Genomic DNA, 27,426 nt, shown 5'->3' with positions numbered 1-27,426 from the left:
ATCTATCTATCATCTATCTATCTATCTATCTATCTATCTATCTATCTTCCTTCTAGTCAGCTAGCTAGCTGGTGTCTATCTATACATTCTATGCAAATGCATTTACCCTCCTGAGGATAAATTTGACAACTATGTTTATAACTCACTTTTATAAAAAATATCAGGAAAAATGATGTCTGTATTGAACATAAAATTTACAGACTTTTTAAAAGTCATCATTTCCGAAACAATCCAGTAAAACAAATATTTACATGCATTTACATCATGTTAAATAATTTAAGTAAGTTAGTATTGCTCTGAAGTATTTGAGAGATGAATACAAACATTTTGTCATTTTATGAAAGGAGCCTAAGATTCTGTGAATTTAGTATCAAGGGATACATTGTGAACAGTCTTCTATGGATACTGAAAAATAATTCACACACACACACACACACACGTATAGGGATGTTTGCCACATTAAAGAATGGATTGCTAGTCACTTTGTACCAAGAACAATAACAAATTTCAATTTCAATTTAACTTTCAGCATTTTTTTTTTGCTGGTGATTCCACCAAAGGAAATAATTATAGCTGTAGTTTGAAGAATGTTGTTAGTGAGCTTTCTTTTTTGTCCCCTTAGAGTTTATTTCTCATCTGGTTGAAATCCTTTGTTTGTCTCCTGAAATGATGCCTTGGGCTCCACTTCATTGTCTGTTTTCTCTTGTAACTCAGGATTATTTTTTCCATAACATTTCTTGTATGCGACATAAACTGCAAAAAACAATATATGAGAAGTCAAGTAAATTCCAGAATGACACCTTGAAAAATTACTTTGGCTAGTGATTGACTAATGCAGCTCAGAAAGCTTTTTGCATTTTTTTTTTTACAGGATGGAGATGTTATGAGAAACCAAGTATCATTATTTTAGTTTTAGGATCACACATATGGTTGCAAAGACTGCACTCAATAAGTCTGGGTGGAGAGCTTCAGAGGATGTTTGCTCAGCAAACGTGTATGCCCTTCTCATGGCTTCAAGTACTTAACAGCAAGCAAAAATCATTCACTTTGTGTTTATCCCACCCCAGTTAATTTAATAGTCTTCAACTAAATATTCTCTATATCTGTGTGAGATGCCCAGGACCTTGGTCTGGCTATCCCTTATAAAAATTGTTGGGTCAGAACAACATGCTTAGTCTTTTGTTTTCACTATTTTTTTTGTTGTTGATCAGACTTCCTTTCTTCTGTGGTACAAGTATTTCTCAGCACTTTTTTCTTTCTTTCTTTGGGTGTGTTTGTGAATGTGTGTGCACTTGTTTGTGTATATGTTGCTCATGTGCCTGCTGGTCCATGCATGTATTCAGATCCATGTCCACATATGTGTAAGTGTTGGGTGCTGCTTCTCAGGTGCTACCTATCTTGCTTATTTAGACAGAGAATTTCCACTGGCCTGAAACTCACTGGCTTGGCCAGGTTGGCTGGCCAGAAAGCTCATGCCATCTCTTTATTTGTCTTGCCTCAGAATCAGACCCCTGCTGTGTCCATGTGATGTTTTCTGTTATATGAGACTCCTGTACTGGAAAGGAGCCTCTGTCTGAAAAATGGCACTGAGACATTTCAGTGATGGGCACCTGAAGGCACATGGACACATATTGATCCGGGAATAGAAATAATGTAAAGATAAGTGAAATTATTTCTGGGCATTTCTAACTTAATTTTCACAGCATCTTTTTCATGTACCTCCACTTTGCATTTTCTATTAAATGTCATGAAACTTTAAAAATAAGTTTACTTCTTTGTTTTAAATAGAACTTTAAAAATGTGGCTTAAGCACCATCAGACTTTGTATAGTCAAATGTAGGGAAAAGTTCCGATTTGGTGGAGGAGAGTTAGTGTGGATCAAATGAGGGAGGATGAAATATGCTATGACAGACTGAAGCTGGGTTATCTATCTCTGTTACATCTTTATTTACACTTCTTTAGTTATTTCAATATTTAAAATTTGCATGTACAAACTTGAACATTTGACTTTTGATTTTTTGATGATAAATATGGTTTGTCATTTTCTTGGTTACCTATTTAAAAAGCGTATCAAGACAAGGATTTGAGGGGGAAATCATTAAAACCTGTGTTCCTTGGTAGCATTTAGAATGGTGCACAATAAATGTTACTCACAGGTTAATATGCGTCTCTCTGACTACTGAGGAAGAGAAAGTCAACAGACAGGGTCTCTCCTCTGCCTTTCTTTTAAAAAAGCCTAACTAAGACCTATAATAAAACTACAGTCTTTGCATCAGCACACATGAAGTCGTGATAACTGACTTCTGTGGATGCATTTTTTTCAAATTTATTTGTACAATGAACTGCCAGAAATAGAGAATCTTTAAAAAGTTTGTTTTAGCAATTCCAGGATTTATCCAAAAGGAACATCATAGCGGAATTTATTAGCATTATTGCTTACTTCCTAATAATATTGCAGCAAAGACGATCTGGAAAACACTATAGATGAGAGGGAAGGTGAACACAAGGTTGAGGTCCTCTTGGCTGAAGGAGAGCTGTACAATGGTGGAACACAGCTGAGTGTTTTGCATCCCGGTTTCCAAGGCAACTGTTCGGCACCTGAGAGTAAGAATAAAGATGTATGTGCTTTACCTGTTATTAGGCTTATTATGATCTAACAGAAATGGAAGGTATGATGAAAACATGTACACAGACTGCAATTTTTTCTTCTCTCTCTCTTTCTTCATCCCTTCTTTTCTTTCCTCCATCTCTTTCTACCTTATTTACTTTTTCCCCTTACCCACTTTCTTCTCCTGCCTTCCTTCCCCCCTCTTTCTCTTTATCTCTTGGTTACGTTTTCCTTTCTCTTTCTTCCCTCCCTCCCTCCCTTCCTTCTTCCCTCCCTCCTTTCCCCTCCTTTCCTTTCTTCCTCCCTCCCTTCCTCCCTTGCTCTCTCTCCCTTCTTTCTTTCCTTCTTTCCTTCCTTCTTTCTTTCTTTCTTTCTTTCTTTCTTTCTTTCTTTCTTTCTTTCTTTCTTTCTTTCTTTCTTTCTTTCTTCCTTTTTTCCTCNTCCCTTCCTCTTCCTTCCTTCCTTCCTTCCTTCCTTCCTTCCTTCCTTCCTTCCTTCCTTCCTTCCTTCCTTCCTTCCTTTCTTTCTTTCTTTCTTTCTTTCTTTCTTTCTTTCTTTCTTCTTTATTTCGAGATCAGTCTTTCTATGCTGTCCAAGTTAGGTTGTCCTTTAACTTTTGGCAATCCTCTTTCTTCAGCTTTCCTATTGCTAGATTACAAGCATATACCTAGATTTTCTCTCTACTTTTAGCATCCATATTTGCTGTATATTTTAAACATAACTTTACATTGTATAAATACTTTAATATATAAAACAACTTATTGTATAGTATATATGGTTTTAAGCCTTATTTTATCTTTAATGCTTTGTATGCATGTAGGTATGTGCATGTAAATGCAGGAGCACATAGTGACCAGAGGCACTGAGTGCCCTTGAGGCTAGTGCAGCGGTCTGATTAATAGTCAGCTAGAGTTTCAGGTAGTTCTGAGCCTCCCAATATGGATGCTAGGATGCAAATTCAGGTCCTCTAGAAAAGCAGTACATGCTTTTAAACACTGAACCTTTTTTTTTTCTAGTCCCAATATATTTATAAAGTGGGGGATAGGTTCATTTACTTTAACATTCCATAAACTGCAGAGAAGGTCCATTTTATCTATTCTCAAATTACATACTTAGTGAAAGCATAGAGGAAAGATCAGGGATCAGAAAACATTAAAGCTATAGCATTTCTCATTAGGCATTTATTTTGAAATTAATTTTGTTCTGATTACATTTTGATTAAAAATCTGAAAGGTAAAAAATTAATGTTTCTCATCTTCAATAAAGAAAACTAAAGTAAGCATGGGGCCAATAGTCTTCCAGTGAGAGAGTGACAGGGGAAGAATGAAGCCTGAGTCTGTTTGACCAGGCTCAATGCGTCTCACACTATTCAGGCTTGCTCACTTCTCTTTCAGATGCACACTAATGCCTGTTTCTACACCCAGTTTTCTGCCTGTTTGTTGACCTAGGTGGACCATTTGGAAAAAAATGTTTTTAGAAAAATGATAAGCAATCTTTAGTGTCTATCACCTTTGGGTGCTGAGTCCTTCTGATGCTGGTTAGAGGAATATATATATATATATATATATGTATATCACAAGACGAAATTGATTATTTTCACGAAACTTTGCTTATTAAATCAGAGTACATCGCAAAGGGAAAATTTTACTTCACAGGTTGGGGACTAGTGGAGAAGAATGTCAGGGAGTTGAAAATGAAGGCAGCCAGTACTTTTTTGAGATTTGTATAATTTATGAACAAATGATGCTCTTTAAATATTGTAAACAGTGATTGAAAATGAAGGATTTTGAATTTGGCACCAATATTTTCAGCTTCTATGTTTGCGTAATCCTTCACTCAAATTAAAATGTTGCCATCCTATATCTAACCCTTGATATCTAAGAATGTAATCTTATGTGGGAACAGGGTTATGGCAGATATAATTAGTTAAGATGAGGTCATTAGGGTGGCCAGTAATTTAATGTGACTTGTTGCGTATTTATAAAAGGGATATTAATTTGAGCTCAGTATCATGCACAGAAGAAATAAAATGTGATGAAGTATAAGAAAAGATAGACATTAAAAGTCAAAGTGAGAGCCTCCCAATAAATCCTTAACCACAGACTGCCAAAGAAGCCAGCTCTGAGCTGCCTTAAGTATGATTTCTGATCTGTGAAACTGTAAGAATGTGTCTTTTTTTTTTTGCCAAAATGATCCACTTAGGGGTAGTTTTGCTTATTTTTAATTAAAAGTTATTTTATTTGAATGGATGTTTTGTGTGTATATATGTTTATGCACCACATGTGTGCCTGGTGCTTGCAGAGGTCAGAAAATGGTATTGGATATCCTGGAACTGTAGTTACAGATGATTATGATGACTGTGAGCAGCCATGTAGGTACTGGAAAGCAAGCTTGGGTCTTCTGAAAAAGCAGCCTGTGTTCTTAATTATTGAGTCATCTCTCTATACCATATGGTTATTTCCTATTGGCACCCTAGAAAACTAGTGCAGCAGCTGTGATAAGCAAAAATGCTCAGTCACATTTATCTAAATCTCATACCTGTACCAGGGTTGACCAGCTATTCTAGCCAGTATAAACCCCAGGCTGTAGCCAGCTATAGGATATATCGTTCCTATAATCCATAGTTTGGGTTCAATGATCCAGGCACTTTGGTACAGTACTCCTCCAATCACAGCAATGAGAACAATGAGAATTGCACCTGCAATGGATCCAATCTGGAAGAAAAGATTTATGTGAACATACTTGTGTCAAAGTGAGTCCAGAGATGTTTTTCAGGTGTCAGAGATAAGAAGACTGTTCCTTTAGGAAAATTAATATGAGTTTTATGTCCCTTTACTTTTGTTGAAAGAGAAGAGCTTCTCCAGTATTCTAGAGACTAAGGGAACACCAGGACAATATAATCATGCTTAATTGGCCCAAGGAAGATTTCTGAGCTTGCAAAATAAAAAAATTTGCCCAAGTCATATTTTATGCTTGTTATAATCCTAAGTGTTTATAAAACTCAAATAAGGATAAACATAAGCCATGGTCATCATTTTTCCTTTTCAGAAAGGTTCAATTTTACTACATGTATGTCCACTTGTACATATGTGCACATGAGTTCTAGTGCCCACAGAGTCCAGAAGGCATCCTTGGGTCCTTGGATCTGGAGTTACAGGTAGTTTTGGACAGCTGTGAGCACTCTACAAGAGCAGTACACATTCCTAATAGCTGAGCCATCGCTCCAGACCTATTTTCTTCTTTGATTAAACTTAAAAACATTTGAAGATGACAATTTTGTGTTTTTTTTTCCCCTGTAAAACAAGAAATACCAACTACCTTATTCCCTTACATCCCACAGGCTAGTATCTACCAGTTCAGGGGCGCTGAGTTCTAGGTATGAGAAAGATATGTTTGGTATGAAAGATAAGTCCTAGGTATAAGAAAGATATGCTGTACCTTCTCAGAAAACTGCCTAGATATATTTTATAACATAAACTCAGCCTAAATAACAGCACAGTCATTGGAGAACACAGTAAAACCAATAGGTGACACTTGAATTGATGGCTTAAATACAGATGGAAGTTTGCTCCTCAGATAGGATAAAGAAGGACATTCTCTAAGGGATGATCTTAGGACTGTGGATGGCAAGTCTTCCCAGTTGTATACGTAATGAGAATAACAGTTTAAGAGATGTAAAGACCATCTCATTCCAGTTCTGACGGCAGGGCACAGAGGTGTGCAGCCTGTCCCATGCATGGGGTACTTACTTTAAGTATGATCTTTGCTTTTTGGGGCCATTTGTGATTCACAAACATTCCAATGGAAACAGGGATAACAAGAGCAACGAGAGAAGTGCCTAAGAACAATGAAAACAGCATTAATAAGAGAAAAAGAAAATACAAGTAGCCTAGAAAAGGCTATTTGTCCTGTCTGTCTTCTTGAACACTGAAAACAGAATATAGAATTATATACACATAGATACTGCCCCCACACACAAATTCACGCATCCACATATATATTTTTGTATTCCTGCTCTCTCTTTCTCCATTCCAGTTTATCACAGCAGAGAAATGATGATATAAATATTTTATCTCAATCCAGAGATGACTATTTTAGAGTTCCTTATATTAATAACCTACTTTCATCCTATTTTCCAACATTTTTGCTTCCTTTATCTGTTAGATCTTTATATTTTCAGAAAAAACACCTCCCCACAGTTTGTGTGTGTGTGTATTTGTGTATGTCTGTGTCTGCATATCATGTAGTGTAAGTAGATATATTCTACACTAGCTTGTTAGTTCGTTCATTGTGGTAGAAATAAATACTTATAAATTTTAAAGTTGAAAAAATATTATAAATTGCTTAATGTCCATTGGAATTTTGAAGGCTAACACACTTCACTTAAAATTCACTTCAGTTATTCAAATTTATGGCAGAGATGTGAGAGAATAAGATAAAAACCATGCCCTAAATTTCTGTGTGATAGTATATATATGGCAACCTCTCATGTAATTATAATTCTTTATAGCACCGTGTTCACCCAACCAGATAAAAAAAAGTCATACTTCGATTTCACCACGGGAAATTTACTGCCATTCCTGTAACATACGATTTGTGCCTCTATATTATTTAACACTTTTTTGCCCAATAGTTCCTTTGTTTAACAGAGCACTGTGGACTTCCAACTTCTCATGGACTGGTTCTTTTCCAAAATACTGTTGAAGTAGTATGAGAAAGTAAAATCAAATGTTGAAAATTTGAGAGTAGATGTCTGTCTAGTGTAGGATAGATTGACTCAGGTCTGGTCAATAAACTACAGACTATGGATATGCATTTAAAACAAATCCAATAACAAATTCTTCAATGTATCAAAATTATTGTTGCTCCAAAATTACTCAGTAGAATTAAAATAACAACTAAGGACAATAAAATAGGAACTATTCAAGCTCAGGAGAAAAGGGTAGAGGAAGAGCTGTGGGAAAGACTGTTGGATTTATTGGTCATGTCTTCTAGAAAATCTAGGGAGTCTCTTTGGTTATTCCTACCATTTTAAAGAGATTTCCTTTCTTGGATCTCTAGGCCACACCATGAATTTTATTGTTTCCAGACTTTGAAATAAAATTATCCGATACAACTGGTTGGCTCCTTTGGCCTGGAGTCTTCCTGTCTTGGGGGAGCCTAATGTGACAGGGCAACATGTCCACAGCTTAGTACCACCCATGACAGAAGCATTTAATCTCTGTGCCAGGTAAAGCCAGAGAAGGTTCGCAGCTACTCCAGGGACCATTCTGGTTCTTCTTCACACCTACCAGTGTGGTTGGTCCCTGCCCATGGAGGGAAGGGGCTTTATGATTACTGTCCAGGGGCTGGGAAACTGGCTCTCTCCTCTCCAGGCTTCCCCCATTACTGATTTATTGTCCATGCTATCTGTGTAAGATGCCTGTTTGTACAGACTCCAAAGGAGATGTTTACACATATCAAAACCATCACATGCTATTTATTTAAGGCTATGCAATGGGAATAGAAAAAAAATGAAAAGATGAAAAGGTGGACTGAAATTTGTAGCTTCCTTATGTTTTCCTACAAAACAACTGGGTGCAATGATGCCTACCTCAGTGTGCACAAGGATGTTGTCATCAGGTACTCATCTATGTTGCTATAGCTACCTGACATGGTTCAGCTCTAGGGACTCAACTTTAGAGGGGCCTCTTTTCAACCACATGGCAGCATCTTCAGGGCTCAGCAGCATTTTTAGAGTGGGAGAGGCACACTGAGCCATGAGGAAGATGTCACAAGCACAGTGCCTGCAGAGTAGGCTGGAGAGCCTGCCAGTAGCTATTCTCAGGTCTGCAGTAATCTCGGGCAAATTAAATAATTACTCCAAGCCTCAACAACCTCATTTATAAGTGATGACAATATCTCATGAGGCTGTCAGCTCATGCTCTTTCACTCATTAAGACTAGAAAACAAATAGGAAAAAGGTCAGTTTGGGGAACAGCCTAGGCAGACATTGTGAACAAATAATTTTTATGTTCAAACTTTTTTTTTTACCTTTTCTTTCTTTTTTTTTTTTTTGTAATCTTCTGGCCTTCTATATGTTCTTTCGTTTGACGTATTATGAGAAAATTCTTCCATGGACATGCTAATCCATTTCTCATTTTCCCCTCTTTTCATAATTTATCTATCTTACTGGGTACCATGAAGACTTCTTTAATCACAGAATTTGAGAGGAAGAGGCAAGAAGATCTCTATGAGTTTAAGGCCAACCTGGTCTATATATCAAGTTTTGGGACAGCAAGAACTACATTATGATACCTTGCTATAAAACAAAGCAAAACCCAGCTCAAAATATATTTGACTTAAATTATATGGTATAAGTCATCCACTTAGTAGTTCAGATTTGTTTATACTCCCACGGGATGTTTTCCAGAAGAGACTGAATATCAAAAGATGATTATTTTAAGGCTTCAATGATTTGCTTTAGTACCAAATAATATCCAATCAAAATTGTTTAGTTAGCCAACACTACCACACTTTTCAGTGTTGAAACAGATGGCAATATTCAAATCTAGGGAAAGTTTCACCGAGGGGAGAGTTTGAGATGGAAGCAGAGGCATACATACTTGGATTCGTATGTCACTCTAAACCCTGATGGAAGAATATTCTACTGATATTTGGGAGTTACTCAGAGGTAAATAGAGGTATCTTTTAGATTCAAAATTCCATGAGGCATGATTAATAAAAACTCACAGAGATAAATTGGGGTTCAACCTGAAGATCTTAAAATCAAAGCATCCAGCCATTGGCTCTTACTTGACCTCAGTACAAAATGCTGATCCTACCTCCAGAATGAGACTGAGACTGAAAACTGTCTCCTCCCATCTGATAACCCTATCTAGTTCTGGAATTAAAGGCAACACCATTGGGATTATAAAAAATGTGCCGCTCGGCTTCTCTGGCAAACTAGTGTGGCTGCTGGGATTAAAGTTGTGTGTTACCACTTCCCGGTCAGTAAGGCTGACCAGTGAGGCTATTTTACTCTCTGATCCTCAGGCATGTTTTATTTATTAAAACACAAATGAAATGCCACTCCAATTCCTCACTGAAATCATGAGTAACTCATCATTTAATGCGGGGGTGAGAAAAACTACAATACAGATTGTCTCATAGTCAGGGCTCACAATATTTGTTCTAACTCAGTTGTTTATAGGTTGAATCACATTTGATCATGAAAATAATCTTTCCTTAAAGTGGAAGTGACTTTTAGTCTAGTTTCTCACCCCACCAGAATTCCTTTTTAAAATATCGTGGGGGCGGGGTGCCTGGAGAGATGGCTCAGTGGTAAAGTGCATTGCCTGCTCTTCCAAAGGTTCTGAGTTCAATTCCCAGCAACCACATGGTGGCTCACAACCATCTGTAATGAGGTCTGGTGCCCTCTCCTGGCCTGCAGACATACACACAGACAGAATATTGTATACATAATAAATAAATATAAAAAAAATATCGTGGGGAGTTTCTGCTTGACCTTGGATGTGTATTTCTGTTAAGAGTAAACCCAAACCTTTCAGAGAGAGATTAGGAAAGAATTCTTTGCAAAGTTATATTAAGAAAATCACAATCCCAGAGAACCTAGACAACAATGAGGAGCCTAAGAGAGACCTACGTAGATCTAATCTACATGGTTAGTAGAAAAAGACAAGATCTCCTGAGTAAATTGGGAGCATGGGGACCTTGGGAGAGTGTTGAAGGAGAGGGAAGAGGCAGAGAGGGGAACAGAGAAAAATGAATATCTCAAAAAAATCAATAAAAAAGACTGTCAAAGGCAGCACAAGAATGTTGGGAGCAGTGAGACCTCAGCTCCTGAATTTCTTCTAATCCCCTGATCTGAGTTCCTACAGCTGCTCTGAGCACACGAGACCTTCAGGAGTTCCTGATGGCAGGAGAGTGGTTTCTGGTGGGTTTGGCTGGGGCGTGGCTATCTCTATATAATCTGCCCCTGAACACAATAAAGGGGGCATTCTTGGGGAATTGAAGGATGACCCGTGGGGCTGTGTCTCTGTCTGTGTATTTTAACCTCCAGCCCCCTTGCCCGAAGCTCGCAAACTGGGTGCCAGCGCACCGAGCGCAGACACGGGGGCAAGGTGTGTGGCTCAAGAAAACTCACAGAAACAAACTAACCTGGTTTATAAGAACTCACAGAATCTGAACCAACAACCAGAGAGGCTGCATGGGACTCACTTAGTCCTTCAATATATATGTGACAGTCCTGTAGCTTGGTTTATTCGTGGGACTCCTAACAACAATGGGAGTAGGGGCTGTCGCAGATGCTTAGGCTCTCTCTTGGGAACCTGTTCTTCATACTGGATTGCTTTGTCCAGTCTAAATACAAGGGGAGGTGCTTAGTCTTATGGCAACTTGATATGTCATGCTTATTTGATATCCATGGGCAGCCTGCCCCTTTCTGAACAGAAACAGAGGAGGTGTGGATTGCAGGGGAGCAGAGGGAGGTGGAGGAGAGAATGGGAGGTATGAGGGAGTCCTGTAGCTAGGATATAAAATTAATAATAAATTAAAACAGAGAGAGGGGCTTCCATGCAGTATACCTGCTGACCAGGGTTGTGCACCGTATTCTCCACAGCTCATTTTTTGTCAAGGCAGTTCTGAGAGACAGCATGCTTTGCACATGCGGCAGTTCTCTCAGTCTGGACCTGACCCCACTTCATGCCATACCAGATGCTTTATTTTCTACCATTTCTTTTCTTCCCAAAACAGAAAAGTTTCTTCAAGATGGGAGACATTTAGAAGTTGAAATGAAAAAGGACAGAATAGTGACTAGCTAATTTGACTTCTAGGACATGAAAATATGGAGCATACCATTAAATTGACATTTATATCAATTTTTATATTTTTTATCATTTATATCTTACAGTTGAGGATAGAGAATAATATATTTCACTCAGAAGTGCCCCATCTGTAACCCATGACTACCAACTACCGTGAAAACATGCTATTTGTTTGTTTTTACTTGTGTGTGTGTTTCTTCAATTTGAATATTTGGTGCAACCACCCATTACCATAAATCCACCACTGGAAAAATGGTGGCTCCCTTTTGCCAGCAGCCTAATTATCCTCAGGGGGAGACTCTTAGGTTAAGACTGCATTCCTAAAACTGTTTTTCCCCCCATGTTATTATGAACTGAGGCAAATTTAGTTTCTCTTCTTGGTCATGTTTTGGAATTTGCATTCTTTTAATATTTCTGCAAACTCAGAGTGAATTCATAATGAAATTATACATGGGAAAAAAGATTTGTCCCTAGGTCAAAGGGAAATGATGTGTGTGAGCTTGGAACTTGGCCTGAGATCCTAATTGGGACTAAGGAGAGATCTTGAGGATAATATGAAACATACCACAGAGAAATTACTTACCGATGCTATCATAAGGAATCACAATTGTCCCTGAGTCGACCCATGTCTTGGTATAGAGGAAGAGGCAAAGGGGCATCATTCCAAGAGCCAGCAGTGTGGAGCAAGTGGTCATGCTAACACTGGAATGAAACAAACAGCTTGAGGTGACTACCTGTGTTTTCTACGGGAGGTGTGCTTTCATTTTCAATTTTGGTGAGACTCAACCAGTACATCATTCTGTATGGAGATAGAAATACATAGTGGTCATGTTTATAAAGTGCCTGGCTTTGGTCAGGGTCATCTGTATTTGGTGTTTTCTCACGTAGTTTGCATTACCCTTCCCTCAGGATCTGTTTTCACAGGTCATAGAGGGCAGTCAATGATACATAGAAATAATTTTTGAAGTTGGTACCAAGTGTCTGAGCTTGTAACCTGTTGTATATGATTTTTTTCCACTAAGCACAGCCTACCAACCCAGACTCTCTGGGAATAGAAATTACCTTGATGTAGTAGCCATGACAATGAAATATGTCAAACAGTATGATGCTAAGTAGTCTTGATAATGGTAATGGAAGTAGTGACATTTTCCTGTAGTAGGGGTGTTGGGAGGGTCACAGGACCCTACCCAGAATTACAGTCTGAAACCCATTCCCTTTTGCCCCATCCCATATCCTAGTAATATTGGGAGCTTCTACAGCATGCATGAAATGGAAGGTTGATGCAGGGGTAGATTCTGAGTATGATGGACTGGACTTTGTGATAATGCATCTGTTTGGGGGGTTATTGACACTTCTAGGAGTAACCTCTTCTCTGTGCTTTCTAAGTAAGTTCGATAAACTCATTGGTTCAACAAGTGGGACTTGGGTGAAATCCTTACTTTGGTCTCTTATCAAGGCGAATAGATGTTTGCTCACAACTTCCCTAGGAAAGTTAATGTAACATCACTGTTTGAGTCGACAATAAGAAATGAGCAGTAGAGTTTGTGTGCATCCCTTCTTCGGGTTGTGCTGGTGAAGGGTCTCTAGATATCTGAGTTATTGTGGTCATTGTTGGACTCCTTGGTTAGTGATTTTCCTTCTATTACTTTCTGTAAGGCTGGATTTATGGCTAAGTATTGTTTAAATTTGTTTTTATCCTGGAAAATTTTGTTTTCTCCATTAATAGTGAACGAAAGCTTGGCTGGGTATAGTAGTCTGGGCTTGCATTCATGGTCTCTTAGTTTCTGGAGTACATCTATTCAGGACCTTCTGGCTTTCATGGTTTCCATAGAGAAGTCTGGTGTAAGTCTGATAGCTTTACCTTTATAAGTAACTTGGCCTTTTTCCTTTGCTGCTCTTAATATTCTTTCTTTAACCTGTATGCTAGAGGGATGGGGGAAAGGAGTGGGGGGAGGGGGAGTGGTGTGGGAGGAAGGGGAGGGAAATGGGAGGCTGGGAGGAGGTGGTAATTTAAAAAAAATAAAAAAAAGAAAGTCATGCTTGCATGTGTAACATAAAAGTAGAAGCAAAGCTGCTGCAACCCACATGAACAGCTACGAAGGCAGCTAAACACAGAGATATCCCTAGTTACAGCACTGTGAGAATTTTTTCTTTGAAGATTTTTCTACAATGGTTATGTGGTTCTTAAATGGGAACTCTATTGGTGAAAATGATGTGTCACAATGGAAAAAGGTAGGACAGTCCCTCTTAGGGAGTGCAAAGAGATACAGGAGTAAGTGCTGTGGGACAATGGTCTTGTACCCTGTCACTTGTATTATTTTAATAAAACACTGATTGACCAGTAGCCAGGCAAGAAGTATAGGCAGGGAAACCAGAATAGGAGAATTCTGGGGATAGGAAAGGTTCACTCTGAAGTCTTCACAGAGGAAGCTAAACACAGAAGAAGCAATATGAGAATGCCTCACTGATAAAAGGTACCAAGCCACATAGCTAACACAGACAAGATTTATGGGCTAATTTAAGATGTAAGAGTTAATAAGAAGCCTGAGCTAATAAACCAACCAGTTTATAATTAAAAAAAGAAATCATCAAATACTTTGTTCATTATGGGTGCCTGACTGAGAAGGAAGATTTTGTTTTGTGATCTGGAGGAATTTGTTAAATTAAATGATGCTATTCTCAGTACTGTACCAGAGTATGGATGAGAGACTTTTGAGTAGGGGTCTTCTTGGTCCTCCTCAAAATGTCCTGGACACAGGGTTACAGTCTCTGCTTGTAGAACAGAGGGACTTAGTACTTGAGCTGCAAAGGCACATACTGAGTTGGAAGAATGTGATGTTGCTTACTGTGTGGATCTTGGTAATGAATTAATTGGGCTTCTCTTTGTCACTGTTACCTCACTATAAATAATTAACAGTCAGTGGAGTTTGGTTTCTGGAATAATACCAAAAGGAAAGTCAGTTGTATTTATAGTAAATGCCGCCCTCTAAACAAGTTGTAAAGAAAGTAAGCATATGAAGAGAAATGACTTTCTCTCAAAGCTCTATAATAAATTTGCATAATTTGGGCAAAATAATGGGTAGTAACAAAGTCATTTAGCAATCTTTTAAAAAAGTGATTAAAATGTTTATGTCAATAGAGGCTTTCTAAAGGCAAGGAGAAATGATAGACCAGTTAGCATATGTTTTCATCCACATATAGAACCACCCTGTAAACCACCCCTGTCCAACCACCCATCTGTCTGTCTCTGTTTCAATGTCTCTGACTCTATCATCCATCTATCTATCTATCTATCTATCTATCTATCTATCTATCTATCTATCTATATCCATTTATGGCCATTTCCTTTTTGTATGTCAGCATCTGTGATTACTAGAAAGAAACATTCACAAGATTGGACCTATTAACTTTCTATCATGGCTGGGACATGTGTGCTCACAGAGCTGTGCGCCTCCCCAAGAATGTATATAGTCAATGGTTGTTTGAGAATGAGAGATATTTTCTTTAGTAGGGTAGCTAACTATGAGTTGTCTATGTTCCTGTAAAGGCAACCCTAATTAAACTCATTGTTTCCTTAAACTAGATTTTCATGTAATAGTCTCTTTGCTTCTATTGTTGGTGTTTTATCTATGATTAGTAGCTGCTTATTCATATCTCCTCAGAAAAATGCCACACAATGGTATAAGATGACCTGAAGGCAGAGGAGGACTAAGGCAAGAGTTTGGGAAGGGCATTGGGAAGAGCCAATCTTAGTGAAGGACAATGGCAATGTATGAACTGAGACATCATAATGAAATGTGTTGTTTTACACACTAACTAAAATGAAATAAAGAATTTTTCATAAATTTAATTGTAGTCATAGAAAACTAAGGTAGTCAAAAAACATCAGCAACTGAAAAGCAACAAATATATAAAAACGTTCATTTACTAGCCATGCTTTATCATTTTTGTAACTAAAACACTGGAATATTCAAATCTGTTCCTCCTCCCTTCTTTCACCATTCTGGCATTCTTTTTATTAACTTGCTCCCCAACAAAAACCCTTTGTTACTGGCTGGCCATATAGTATATCCTCACAGTGGGAAAGGAATTCAGGGGAACAGGATTCTTATCAGCTCATGGTGAAGAGGAAGAGCCATTTGTTTTTAAACTTCATGGGAGAGAAAAAGATAGAAGTTGGAAAATGAAGGGTTTAGGTGTAGTGGGAAACTTGACAGTGAGATGTTGAGGAATCTTGATGGGTCTAGACTTTGATGTTATCTGAGCTAATAACAAGAACAAAAATACTGTTGAAATGGTTCACAATAAGGAGAATAATAACTTCACAAAACAAAAATGAATTTTATGGAAAAATTTAAGTTCTATAAAAGGCATACATGTTGAAATATAAAAACTCATGAAAGCACATTGGAACTATAAAAACTCTAATGAATTAGAAAATTAAAGATACAATTTGTTTTTAATTCTTATGTCAGTCTATTAATTGCTAGGGAAAACATTTACAAATATGGGGAAATAAAACTCATAACTAAAGAGTTGGTATGTGTTGAGGAATTGAGTGGAATCAAGGATAAAGAAATACAAAAGACTACAATCACATCAAAAGTGAAACTCTACCTTTGAAATATCAACAAACATGTGTCTGAGTCTGTAGACTGTGCAGGTGGTAGGTATGATGTAATCAAAAGTCAAGTGCTAAGAAGAGACCATCAGATATTTTCCATCTAAATCCCAAACCTGACATTTATATTCACCAACTTGATGACCTTGGCAAAGATTATAAACCTTAATTTTTCTCATCTGTCAATGCAGAAGACCCTAGAATTCATAGGAGAGTTAAAATACACCAATGTTCTTTCAGAATTTAGCTTTGTATTTGGTGCCTCAAAGTGTCTGATAAACACTAGCATCTAATCAACACTAGCTAGTAAAATAAAATCAATATTTCATGGAAGCAACAGAGTTTGCTTAATGTGAGTAAAGATAAAAGAAAGAGTCCAGTGGGATTGGATTGGCTTTCCAATAAGAGAGAAGAGATGAGTGTATATGTATTTGAAAGAGGAGGCATTGATCTGACAGGTCAGAGGGTTATGGATCTTGAAAATATCAATGAACAGCTAAGTGGAATATGAAATATACAATGATTACCCAAAGACAAAGGTCATGGTTGGAAAAAACACTAAACAAAAACCTAGAAAGTAATGAGTATATAAGACAGTAAAAGTTGGGGAAACCGAGGAAAAGACGAATGAGAATAAGACAGATGAAAAAAAGAGAATGAAATAAAACTAAAGGAAAGCTTTTACATGGTGTGGCTGAAGCGATCGCTAAGGAGATATCATATATCTACCTTTGTGTGGGGACAGACCAGAGAGACAAAGGAGAAAACAAATCTCAGTGTTCCTGAGCCATAAACCTTTGCTGACACCAGATTCACTTGTCTGCCTCCCTTAATTTTTCCCTGATATATTTTATGCACATTATGCCCATGACACAGCTTAACTGAGAACTTCTGTGTACTGATCAAATAATGTGCCAGGTTTCAGGTTATCAGAGAAATAGCTGAAATACTAATTGCTGCTAAAAAAGGACAACTATTTCTATTTATTCACACATTTAAGTAATTAGAGATTGTTAAATTCTGAGAATAGATAATGTGGGACAGGTAAATAGTTTCTTCTTTCAGGGACCACATCCAAGAAAGGCAAAGCAAAATGACAATGTTTTTGGAGCTATTTTGCATGGTTAACTCTAGTAATAGAGGTAGCTGTTTTAAAATTATCATTTCTGACATTTCTAGAATTCAAGTGAAGATGAAGCATGCAATGCCCTGAGAATACAGACTTAGAAATCTAAGTGGAATATAAGGTTGCATCTATAAATCATTTTGAGACTTAGATTTCCAACACTCACTCCAGAAGAATTAAGTTCTAGAGGGCTATTACTTAGTAGCTGAGACTTCACTTTCTTTAAAAAAAAATCTTTAAACATTGTTTCCCAAACAGAGAATGTGTAATGTCACCTGTTTTTTTTAAAAGAAAGCTCTCTCTATTTATTTCTTTATTCATTCATTCATTCACTTAATGTTTTGTTTATTTTTATTTATTTATGTGTTTGTGCCTGTGCCATTGTGAGTTTGTATATATGGTACTCACAAAGGCCAAAAAGAGTAATACTCTCCCCTGGAGCTAGAGTTATAGTTTTAATCCACCTGATATGGGTTCTGGGAATGAAGCTTAGGTCATTTGCAAGAGCTACAAGTCCTCTTAGTCCCTCAGACATTTCTCCAGTCCCTAATGTCATCTTGCATTGAGGCATGACCACTTCTCTATGACAGAGGTATAGCACACATTTTTCATTGTGTGGTAGAACATGGTAATGTCTTCTGTGCTATACTACTGAGTAATTTGTACTCAGCATAAGTGATGTAAGGGAATTGATATGGTACCATATACAACTGATCTTATGTTCAGCAGTAATGTGACGTTATTATGTTCAGGTACAGGTTGTAGTGGCTGTATTGTTTGAAACTTATAAATATCAAGAAGCCATTTGGTGTAGGTCAAATCCTCAGGGTCACTCCTCACAGTCTGGTTATTATGAGTTCCTGGAATTTTCTCTCTCTCTCTCTCTCTCTCTCTCTCTCTCTCTCTCTCTCTCTCTCTCTCTCTCTCTCTCTGTGTTTGTGTGTGTATGTGCGCGCAGGTCAATGGAATAGAAACCTAAAAAGTCCTGATTACTATATTGTAGTTCACAGATTAACTATGTCAACAGAGTTTATGATTCTGTGTTATTCACAGGGCTTTTCTTTAAGAAAAAGGAATATTTGTTGCTAGGCAGCAATTCCATGTCCCTATGCAAAAGGAATAATGTATATTCTTTGTTTTCTAAGGCATCAGAAACTAGCGCCAATTGGGAGTTGATGGCTCATTCCCTGATGCTCACCAGGAAGCCAGGAACTAACAGAGCTGATAGCAGGTTGTCCAATATTTAATAAGCACATGATTCTTGAACAGCTCAATGCTTAACTGAAATGCAAGTCTTCATCAGGAGATGAGGAAAGTGACACTTGGCTGTCTGATTTTCAGAATTAAAAACTCCTGCTTTAGTGCTATTGATGCTTCATCTTCCTCCCTCCTTCCCAGTGCTAGTTCAAACTGATACAGGTTGGACTGGACAAACAGTACAGTTAGATTTCTTTGTTGAAAAGCAGAGAAATTGTTTTTTCTTCATTTTATAGAGAAATAAGCATAATTAAGAATTACTGATGAAGAATTCTTTTCCTTTTAGTGCCCGTCGAGATAAAATGAATTTATGTATTCTTCATTAGTAACCAAGAAGTATTTTCTCCAAAGAACAGACAGTTTGGTGGAGCTGATATTGGTCAGAGAGTTTGAGCTTATATTTGCACTCAAACCTCCTTGTTATAAAAAAGAAAGTTACTCCTTATTCCATTACAACAAGACTTTCTCAGTTTTTTTTTTACAGTTGTAGATTGGAAAAGAATTATTTAATTAAACAAAAACAAACTTGGAGTCTATTCCCAGAGATAATAAAACTTATGATTAAGTGAGCTAGAATTCAAGATGCAAGCATAGTAATCCAGACTAAGAAAGACAGATACTAAGGCTTTTCCTCAGATGCATATCTAGATTTAAATGTACACATTCACACATAGTCATATAGACACAGGACATGGTAGAGAGTGAACTAACAGGGTAGAGCCAGGAGTCGAAAGCAAGGAAAGGACAGAGAAGGCAATGGAAGGTCTGTGACAGGAAAGTGGGAAGTGTCCTAACAGGAGTGAGAGAGAGGAACTAGGATGGTAATGGGGGGTGGTTAAGAGCAAAGCACAATGATATATGTGTATACAAATGTCACACAGAAATCCATCTTTGTGTGCTAACTAAAACTATTAAGGCTACAAAATCTAAATCACTGTTTTGTTTCGGGATGATAACTACAAAAATGCACAGGTACAAAAGGAAAGTTCCGAGTTCTAACAGCGAAGCAGCTATCCCAGAAGATGTTATTCTTACCATTTAATTCCTCAGTCAGACATCTAGTCAGTGCAGCGGATCAAACAGATATTGGAAATTATAAAGGTTTCCAAACTTAACCCCAGAAGACTGCAGGAATTGCAGATGCCTCTGTCTTACCTGAGGTCCATGTCACCATCTACCCAATAGGCCAAGATATTGGAGGCAGTCCCTCCAGGACAACAACCCATGATTAGTACCACCACAGCTTGTACCGGGAGGATGCCAAAGGCCGCGGAGAGGATGAAGCCTGTGAGAGGCATGATTCCAAACTGACAGAGGAAGCCCACGAAGATGCCCCATGGCCGTCTTATATGTCCCAGGAACTTGTGGATCTCCACATTGCAACCCATGGAAAACATCACCAAGGCCAGGAGGATGGTGAGCACAGAGCTCATGACCACACTGAGAATGGCATTGAAGTTGCTCTCCGGTGCTAAGCAGGATTCGCCATCGCAGACAGTTGCATTGGGGTGACAGACGGAGGGATTATCCATCTTTGACTGTGCTGTTCAAATGGCCAAGTCCACAGAAGCACCTGTTCCCTGGTTCTGTAACTACAGCCACCTGAGTAACCCTTATTTAACACGTCAAACTTTTAAACCCTTTCTAAACATGTGGTACTTAGCGTCTCTTTCTAAAGACACGCTAGAGAAGCAATAAAAAACAATAAATGCTAGTAAGCCAGTTTCGAGAGGCTGAATTCCAACATAGCACAACTAATGAATCATAAAAGTCCAGAAAAACTACTGGCCAAGACAGAAAGTTATAATTAATCATTTATTGGCAGGATAATGAACAGGGACACATAAAATAGCCATGTTAATGTTTAATGCCAGGAAGGTTTGGTGAATAATTAGTTAAAATTCAAGTAAACGCTGAATTGTCGAGCGTTCTAAGGGTTGAGGTATAGGAAAGCATGTTATTTCCTCTTCTCACTTTAAGTAGGGAGGATTGAGTCTTTGAAAATTACATTAAAACAAAAACCAATAACCCTGTGCCAAGCTACATTACAAATTGACAACAGACTGAAGGAGGTTTCCAGCTTTCTTACAACAACTCTCACATGGTCATTCTTTCTTGTATGTATTACTACAGTGTCCATAAAACATATGTATGTTACAGAGACTTCAAAGGGTGGGAAGAAAACTTAGGGAGGGTGATGAACACTTGAAGGTACAGATGTTTTCTGCTGGAGAGTGTCTGTCATATGCAGCAGTCCTCAATTACTTACACACGCAACTATGCATGTATTGCCATGGCAACAGAGTGCTTTATAGATAGAGACAATACAGTTATTTAGAAGGATGAACTCTGGATTAGGTCAAAGTGACAGTATCTTTATTTGTGCTTAGAGTCAGGAATTAGAATTGGTGTGTGTGTAAAAGAAAGGGATTCTAGAAGGCTGTTGAAAATATTAAGTAGTTACCTTTGTGATAGATGAACAGAATTAGATATATTGCAAAGACACAGACATAAGCAGAGAAGAAACAGTCCAATTCTCTGGTCTTTAAAACCCAACATTGGAATAGGATGGGTTATAGCACATATTTGTAGTCTCATTACTGTGCAGAAAATAAAGCCTGAGGGTGTTTAGTTCAAGGCCACATGGACTGCAGAATGAGATGCCTTTTTCGTCTCTCCCCCAGGAAAAGAAACCCCCTAACAATAAATGAATAAAGAAAGAATCAAACAACAAACAAAACAAACTTAAAATAGTGTCTTAGAATTCAGTGTGCCCAAGATCCTTGTGCGCAAAGCGAGTGGGTGGGGAGCGTTGTTAAAATGCAGGTTTTGAGTCTCCCAATCTGGGCTGGACTTTGTTTTCGGTGAAGCTCAAGGCTGATGGTATCAATGTTAAGAATGGTCAGGGCTTTGATTGTGTCATCAGTTGTACCAGATAGTGAAGTCTGACTACTCACACTCAGAAACCGCTTGTGAGGAACAAAAGAATGGCCTTCTTCTTCTTTTTTTTTTCTATTTTATTTATTTTTATTTATTTATTAAAGATTTCTGTCTCTTCCCCACCGCCGCCTCCCCTTTCCCTCCCCTCCCCCAATCTAGTCCCCCTCCCTTGTCAGCCCAAAGAGCAATCAGGGTTCCCTGCCCTGTGGGAAGTCCAAGGACTACCCACGTCCATCCAGGTCTAGTAAGGTGAGCATCCACGAAACTGATAAGAATGGCCTTCTTATCACCACCACCAGACAGTAGAGAAAACAACCGCAGGTCCTAGCAGCTGGGGCCTGCAGACACCATCCCTTTAATCTACGGTTGAGTTGCTGACATGATCAGAGCTATTTCCTTAACTGGCCATTGATTCCTTCTCCTTGTTGATATAACTTCTGTCCCGGGAATGTTCTTTTCAACTGTTAGGTTGCTAAATGCTTTCTCTCGTGGGTGGGCTGCAATTGGCTCTGCCAAATCCAGCCCCTGATTGCCTAGATGAGATTCAGTTGTCTAGAAGTCAGCTTCTGGGAGATCCTTTCTTCTCTCCCACTACCTGCCTCACCTTGTGGCTATATGATTAACTAGGTTTCCCAGGAAGGCCTCTCCTTCCGCTCCTGGTTGTACCGCACCAAGAATCTCCCAGGATTGATTGATTGACCTCTGCCCCACTTCCTCACTTGGTCCTAGTTTACCCTAAGGCATGCAAGTGGGGTGCGCCCCCTGCTGCTGCCTGCGTGTACTTACCAGCACCATTTCCCCCTCCTCTCTGCCTTGCTTTACCTAATCCTTTAAGTAAAAGCAAAAAAGGTAGCCTAACACCTTAATCCATACAGCCTATTTATTTCATCAGATTTTTTTTGTTTGTCAAGCAAAATTTGAGACCTAGGTTAGAAGGATTTAGATTTGTAGATCTCTGCTAAGCAGAAAGGCTGTACTATGAGGTTAAAGCACCTAACATCAGATTCCCTCCTTTGAACGCCAGGGCTGACCAGGGCAACATGCTTCATTGATGTGGCTGAGATTGTGGCTGGGCTGGTCATCTGACAACATATTTTCTTTCTCTGAGTCTTTCTTCTTCCTTTTTCAAATAAATGTATTTATTTCATTTAATTATGTAAGAATGGTCATATTATTTCTAATAAAGAAAGTTTCTAATTTTGACTTTTTGATGGCTACAAATATGTCAATATTTTAATTGGTATATATTTCACAGTGACAGGTTCCATAAAGGCATTTTCTTTTAAGTAGATCAAGAACTTTGGCCCTAATTCCCCCTTCTCTCTGTTTCTCCCAATCCTGCTTCTGTTTTTCTGTCATATAAATAAGTGATTTTATGTATCTTTATAGACTCTAGGAGTTTCAATGAGAGAACATGAGATGTTTGTCTTTCTGAATATGGATTGTTTTGCTTAATCTCTACTTGTATCAATTATTCAGCAAAATATGTAATTTTATTCCATTTTTTTTCACAACTGAATAAAAGTCCAATGCATAACTATACCACCATTTCTTTATCTATTTCTCTCTTGACAGACCGAGAATAAGATAGAGACTGATCTCGTAACTTGGGTCTTGTGTGTAGTGCTACAATATCCATGGATGTGACAGTGTCTCCGTGGTACATTGACTTGGTGATCTCTGGATACCCACCCAGGAGTGATCAGCTAAGACATAAGGACATTTTATTCCTAGCTTTTGAGGAATCTCTACACTGATTTCCTTTGCCACAGTGCTGGAAAAAGATAAGACAAAGTGGAGAGTACAGAAAGCAGGTTCAGAACAAAGCTGTTACCCAACTTGAAATGACTCCCTAAGGAGATCTCAACCTTCCATGCTTTGCATGTAGATAACTTGCAAATGAGCAGTCTGTTTGACTAGACATAGTGTTACAGTTCTGACTTAAAAAAATGTGTCAATTGCATTTCTAATTTTCACATTGTTTTTACATAAATTTTCACATTAGGTTCAAGAGGCCCTATACTTAAGTTTTGGGATGATTTACAATTAATGAATATCCTTAACTTTAGAGATAGTCAACTCCAAGGTGTTATAAATGTTTAACTACACAGAAATAACTGCATATATACAGAACTGACGGACAGATGCACATTTGACAGTGGAAAGTTGGATGTTGAAGTTTGGTTTTCCATTGTCATGGTTCTAATTTCCTCATGGGAAGCTCAGTTCCCAGTGTTTCTAAAGAAAGAAGTATTTTGCTGTTTTGGCATCCTGGGTGGGGGCATGGAGGTTGTGCCTTGTCTTGACACTTGAGGCTTCCCGTTGGCTCTTTTCCCATGTTGTGTCAGTTGACAAGGGCTGGGCTTTAATAGCTTGCCAGCATGTCTGCCCTGAAGTCCCATAATAAAAGATAAGCTCTCTGTTTTCTGTTGTTCCACCAGGGATGTTTCTGTTCAGACTCTTGACCATTTGGGCTGTAAGCGAGTCTTCCTGTCCCTGAAATGTCTCCTCCTAGCTTCTGGCCATTAACGCTCCACAGAGCATAAAGTTCGCGTACCTGCAGTTATTTGAAATGAGTGGTTGATGAGGATGAGGGATACGGCAGCAGGGAATGGAAGAAGAAAGGAGGATTAAAGAATCAGTAAAGGACAAAGTACTAAATCTCCTCTATAGTAGCCCCCCCCTGAGAATATCTCCCATGCAGAATGACTTTTGTGCACACAATAGACTTCTTTACAATATTTGGAATGGATGACCTATAATCATATATCTAATGTTGAGTGAAAGAGGCCAAACAAATAAAGAGTCCACAAAAATCAAGGCAACATACACTGTTAGAAATTAAAGAGACATTAACTACAAAATGTGCACGAGGAACTTTCACCTTGTGAAAGATGTCACAAAAAGTCATAGTGCAGATTCCAGAAAATAAAATACTGCTCATAAGAACATAGTGGAGTACAAAACTAAACATAGAACTCTCAACAGAAGAATCTAAAATGGCTGAAAGACACTTAAGGAAATGCTCAACATCCTTAGCCATCAGAAAAATGCAAATCAAAACAACTCTGAGATTCTATCTTATACCTGTCAGAATGGCCAAGATCAAAAGCAGCCTATGCTGGAGAGGCTGTGGGGTAAAGAAAACACTCCTACATTGCTAGTGGGAGCACAAATTGGTACAGCTGCTTTGGAAATCAGAATGGCAATTTCTCAGAAAGTTAGGAAACAACCTACCTCAAGACTCAGCAATACCATGTTTGGGTATATACCCAAAGGATGTTCTATCATACCAGAAGGACATGTGCTTAGCTGTGTTCTTAGTAGTATTATTTGTCATATGCAGAACCTGGAAACTACCTAAATGTCCCTTAACTGAAGAGTGGATAAAGAAGATATGGTATGTTTACACAATGGAGAATTACACAGCAGAAAAAAAAAGACATCTTGAAATTATCAGGCAAATGGATAGATCAGAAAACATCATGTTGAGTAAGGTAACCCAGACCCAGAAAGACAAGTATCACATGTACTCTCTCATAAGTGGTTTTAGACACAAAGTAAAGAAAAATCAGCCTACAATGAACAATTCCAGAGAGCCTAGATATCAAAGAGGACCTCGAGAGACAAATATAGATCAAATCTATGGGAAGTAGAAAAAGACAAGATTTCCTGAGTAAATTGGGGGTGTAGGGATCATGAGAGAGGGTAGAAGGGGAGGGGGAGAAAGGGAGGGAAGGGGAGAAAGATATATAGCTCAACAAAAACAATTGAAAAAAGAACATACTGGGAAAAGCTGTAGGTGGCAAGATGAAGCAGAGGTCCTGGGTAATCTGAAGAGAATAAGACAGAGCTAGAAATGGGGAAAGTTTGAGATAAGACCCTTGGGTGGGGAAGGATATTCCTATTTTATTACATTAAGAAGAATGTGCCCATCTTAGGCACCTTGTTGTCAACTGTTAAGCATCTTGTAAATGTCAAAATTCTCAGGCTCAAAAAAAAAATTAAAAAAATTCTCAGGCTCAATGAACTTAATCTTTGAACAAATCCTCCTCAAAGATGACAATCTTTGTATGCTTTGGAACTTTCTTTTTCTTTTTTTTATTGAGAAAAAGAAAAAAAAGTTTCGGCCTCCTCCCAGCCTCCCATTTTCCTCCCCCTCCTCCTACCCTCCTCCCCCTCCCCCCACTCCTCTCCCCCTCCCTCTCCANGGCTCCCACAAAGCCAGAACATGAAGTAGAATCAAAACCCAGTGCCATTGTCCTTGGCTTCTCATCAGCCCTCATTGTTCGCCATGTTCAGAAAGTCCGGTTTTATCCCATGCTTTTTCAGTCACAGTCCAGCTGGCCTTGGTGAGCTCCCAATAGATCAGCCCCACTGTCTCAGTGGGTGGGTGCACCCCTCGTGGTCCTGACATCCTTGCTCGTGTTCTCCCTCCTTCTGCTCCTCATTGGGACCTTGGGAGCTCAGTCCAGTGCTCCAGTGTGGGTCTTTGTCTCTATCTCCATCCATCAACAGATGAAGGTTCTATGGTGATATGCAAGATATTCGTCAGTATTGCTTTGGAACTTTCTAATAACAGTCTTTCAAGCCTCATTTTTGAAAGGGGTTCTTGTTATACTTCCAAGGCTGATTTGAAACTACTATATAGCTCAAATTCCTGATTGTTTAGCTCAAGTCCAGGGTTGCCGGCGTGTACTACTCTGGGTAGTAACTTGAAATCTTAACATTTAACCATATATATTTGCTAATGTCTCTGTTATCTCTTACAAGCTTGATAATATTTTTCTTTCTTATGTCTTTGGTTTTGCATTTAGAACCAGGATGAATAATACTTTCCAGGAAGCCATGCCATATCTGGCTAAAGAGAGAGTGTTACTCTCCATTAACAGCTACCTACTGCTGTGATACCTGTTGAGATCTAGTTATGGTACTTTCCTGCTGAGGATTCCAGTCAGCTGTTGAGTGTGGGCATCTATCCAGGGGACCTGCTTTAAATGTACAATGACGCTGATGAGTTCACCCCCTCTAAGCAGGGACATTAATTCCTTCACTTCATTTAAATCATCTCCAAATATGACGTCATAGAGAAGTCTTTCTCAAGGATCTTATTTAAAAAGTTCCCAGCCACTCATCGGGTCCCTTATTTTGTTTATCCTTCAATCTTTCCTAGTAGGGAATGCCCTATCCATCATATATTGGAATATTTCTTTTATTTGTTGACAGTTTATTAAGGCAGTTTTATTGTAATAGGGTTTTCTTCCTTTTTTTTTTCTTTTTGATTTTTCAAGCCAGGTATTTTCTATTTAGCTCTGCCTGTCCTGGAGCTCCCTCTGAATGCAATCCTTAAATTGCTAATCTTTATCCTTTTCTATGGATGTCTTTCTAAATGTGTTAGTAGTCACAAAGTCTTTTCTCTGGGAACTGAAGCCTGTGTGGCTTTCTGATATGATTCCTAACTCCATGGACCAATGATTGTCCCTAGGGAGCCAGCTTTGCTATTGCAGATTTTCCCCCTTAGTGGTCAGGGTTTATCCAGTGTGTTCTTTGTTGTTTACCCGCGTTTTGCAGCTGCTTGTCTGTTGATTACTTCCATGTGGTCTTCTTAATGTGACTTCCAGAAGTTTACATCTTCAGAACCTGAGTTTGTTATGAGAAGTTGTGCTTATCAGAACCAGCAATGGAAGATTATATTTAAAATGAAAAATGAGGAAAAATTAGACTGTGCTCATTAGGGAACCATGGTTAGGTGGTAAAATCTTTATAAAACAAGCAAAGAAGTAATTACCTTGATTAAGTTTTATGCCATCTTTAATAGAGAGAGAAAACGGGCAATGGGAAGGCCCACAAAGGGGCACTGGCATGCTGGTGATTTACTATTTCTTAAAAGTGTTTATAAAATGCATTCTCTTTAAGAAAAATCAATTACATAGTTTAATGTACTTTTCTTTTATAATATATAATCAAATGTTTAAAAAATAATTAGAAATTCTTTTTTAAAACTAAACTGAATCATTCTCAATATAGTTTGAAATTATAATTTATGCTA

The 27,426-nt window shown here is 38.3% G+C and overlaps 1 protein-coding gene across 1 annotated transcript; it reads right to left on the bottom strand.

Annotated features, from left to right (window-relative positions):
* Window positions 1-537: 537 nt before the first annotated feature.
* Slc10a2 (solute carrier family 10 member 2) lies at window positions 538-20,016 on the bottom strand. Its single transcript, XM_050137876.1, has 6 exons — window positions 19,593-20,016; window positions 12,017-12,135; window positions 6,358-6,446; window positions 5,147-5,322; window positions 2,441-2,598; window positions 538-753 (listed from the first exon to the last, which is right to left on the bottom strand). Exons 1-6 carry the CDS (start codon window positions 19,967-19,969, stop codon window positions 626-628), a joined length of 1,047 nt encoding a protein of 348 aa, XP_049993833.1. The 5' UTR covers window positions 19,970-20,016; the 3' UTR covers window positions 538-625.
* Between the last annotated feature and the right edge of the window lie 7,410 nt (window positions 20,017-27,426).

This window comes from Alexandromys fortis, unplaced genomic scaffold (assembly GCF_014885135.2).
Source record: "Alexandromys fortis isolate MF-2015 unplaced genomic scaffold, M_Fortis_MF-2015_v1.1 scaffold_3, whole genome shotgun sequence".
NCBI classification, from domain to species: Eukaryota; Metazoa; Chordata; class Mammalia; order Rodentia; family Cricetidae; genus Alexandromys; species Alexandromys fortis.
This window is presented reverse-complemented; position numbering and strand designations above follow the sequence as displayed.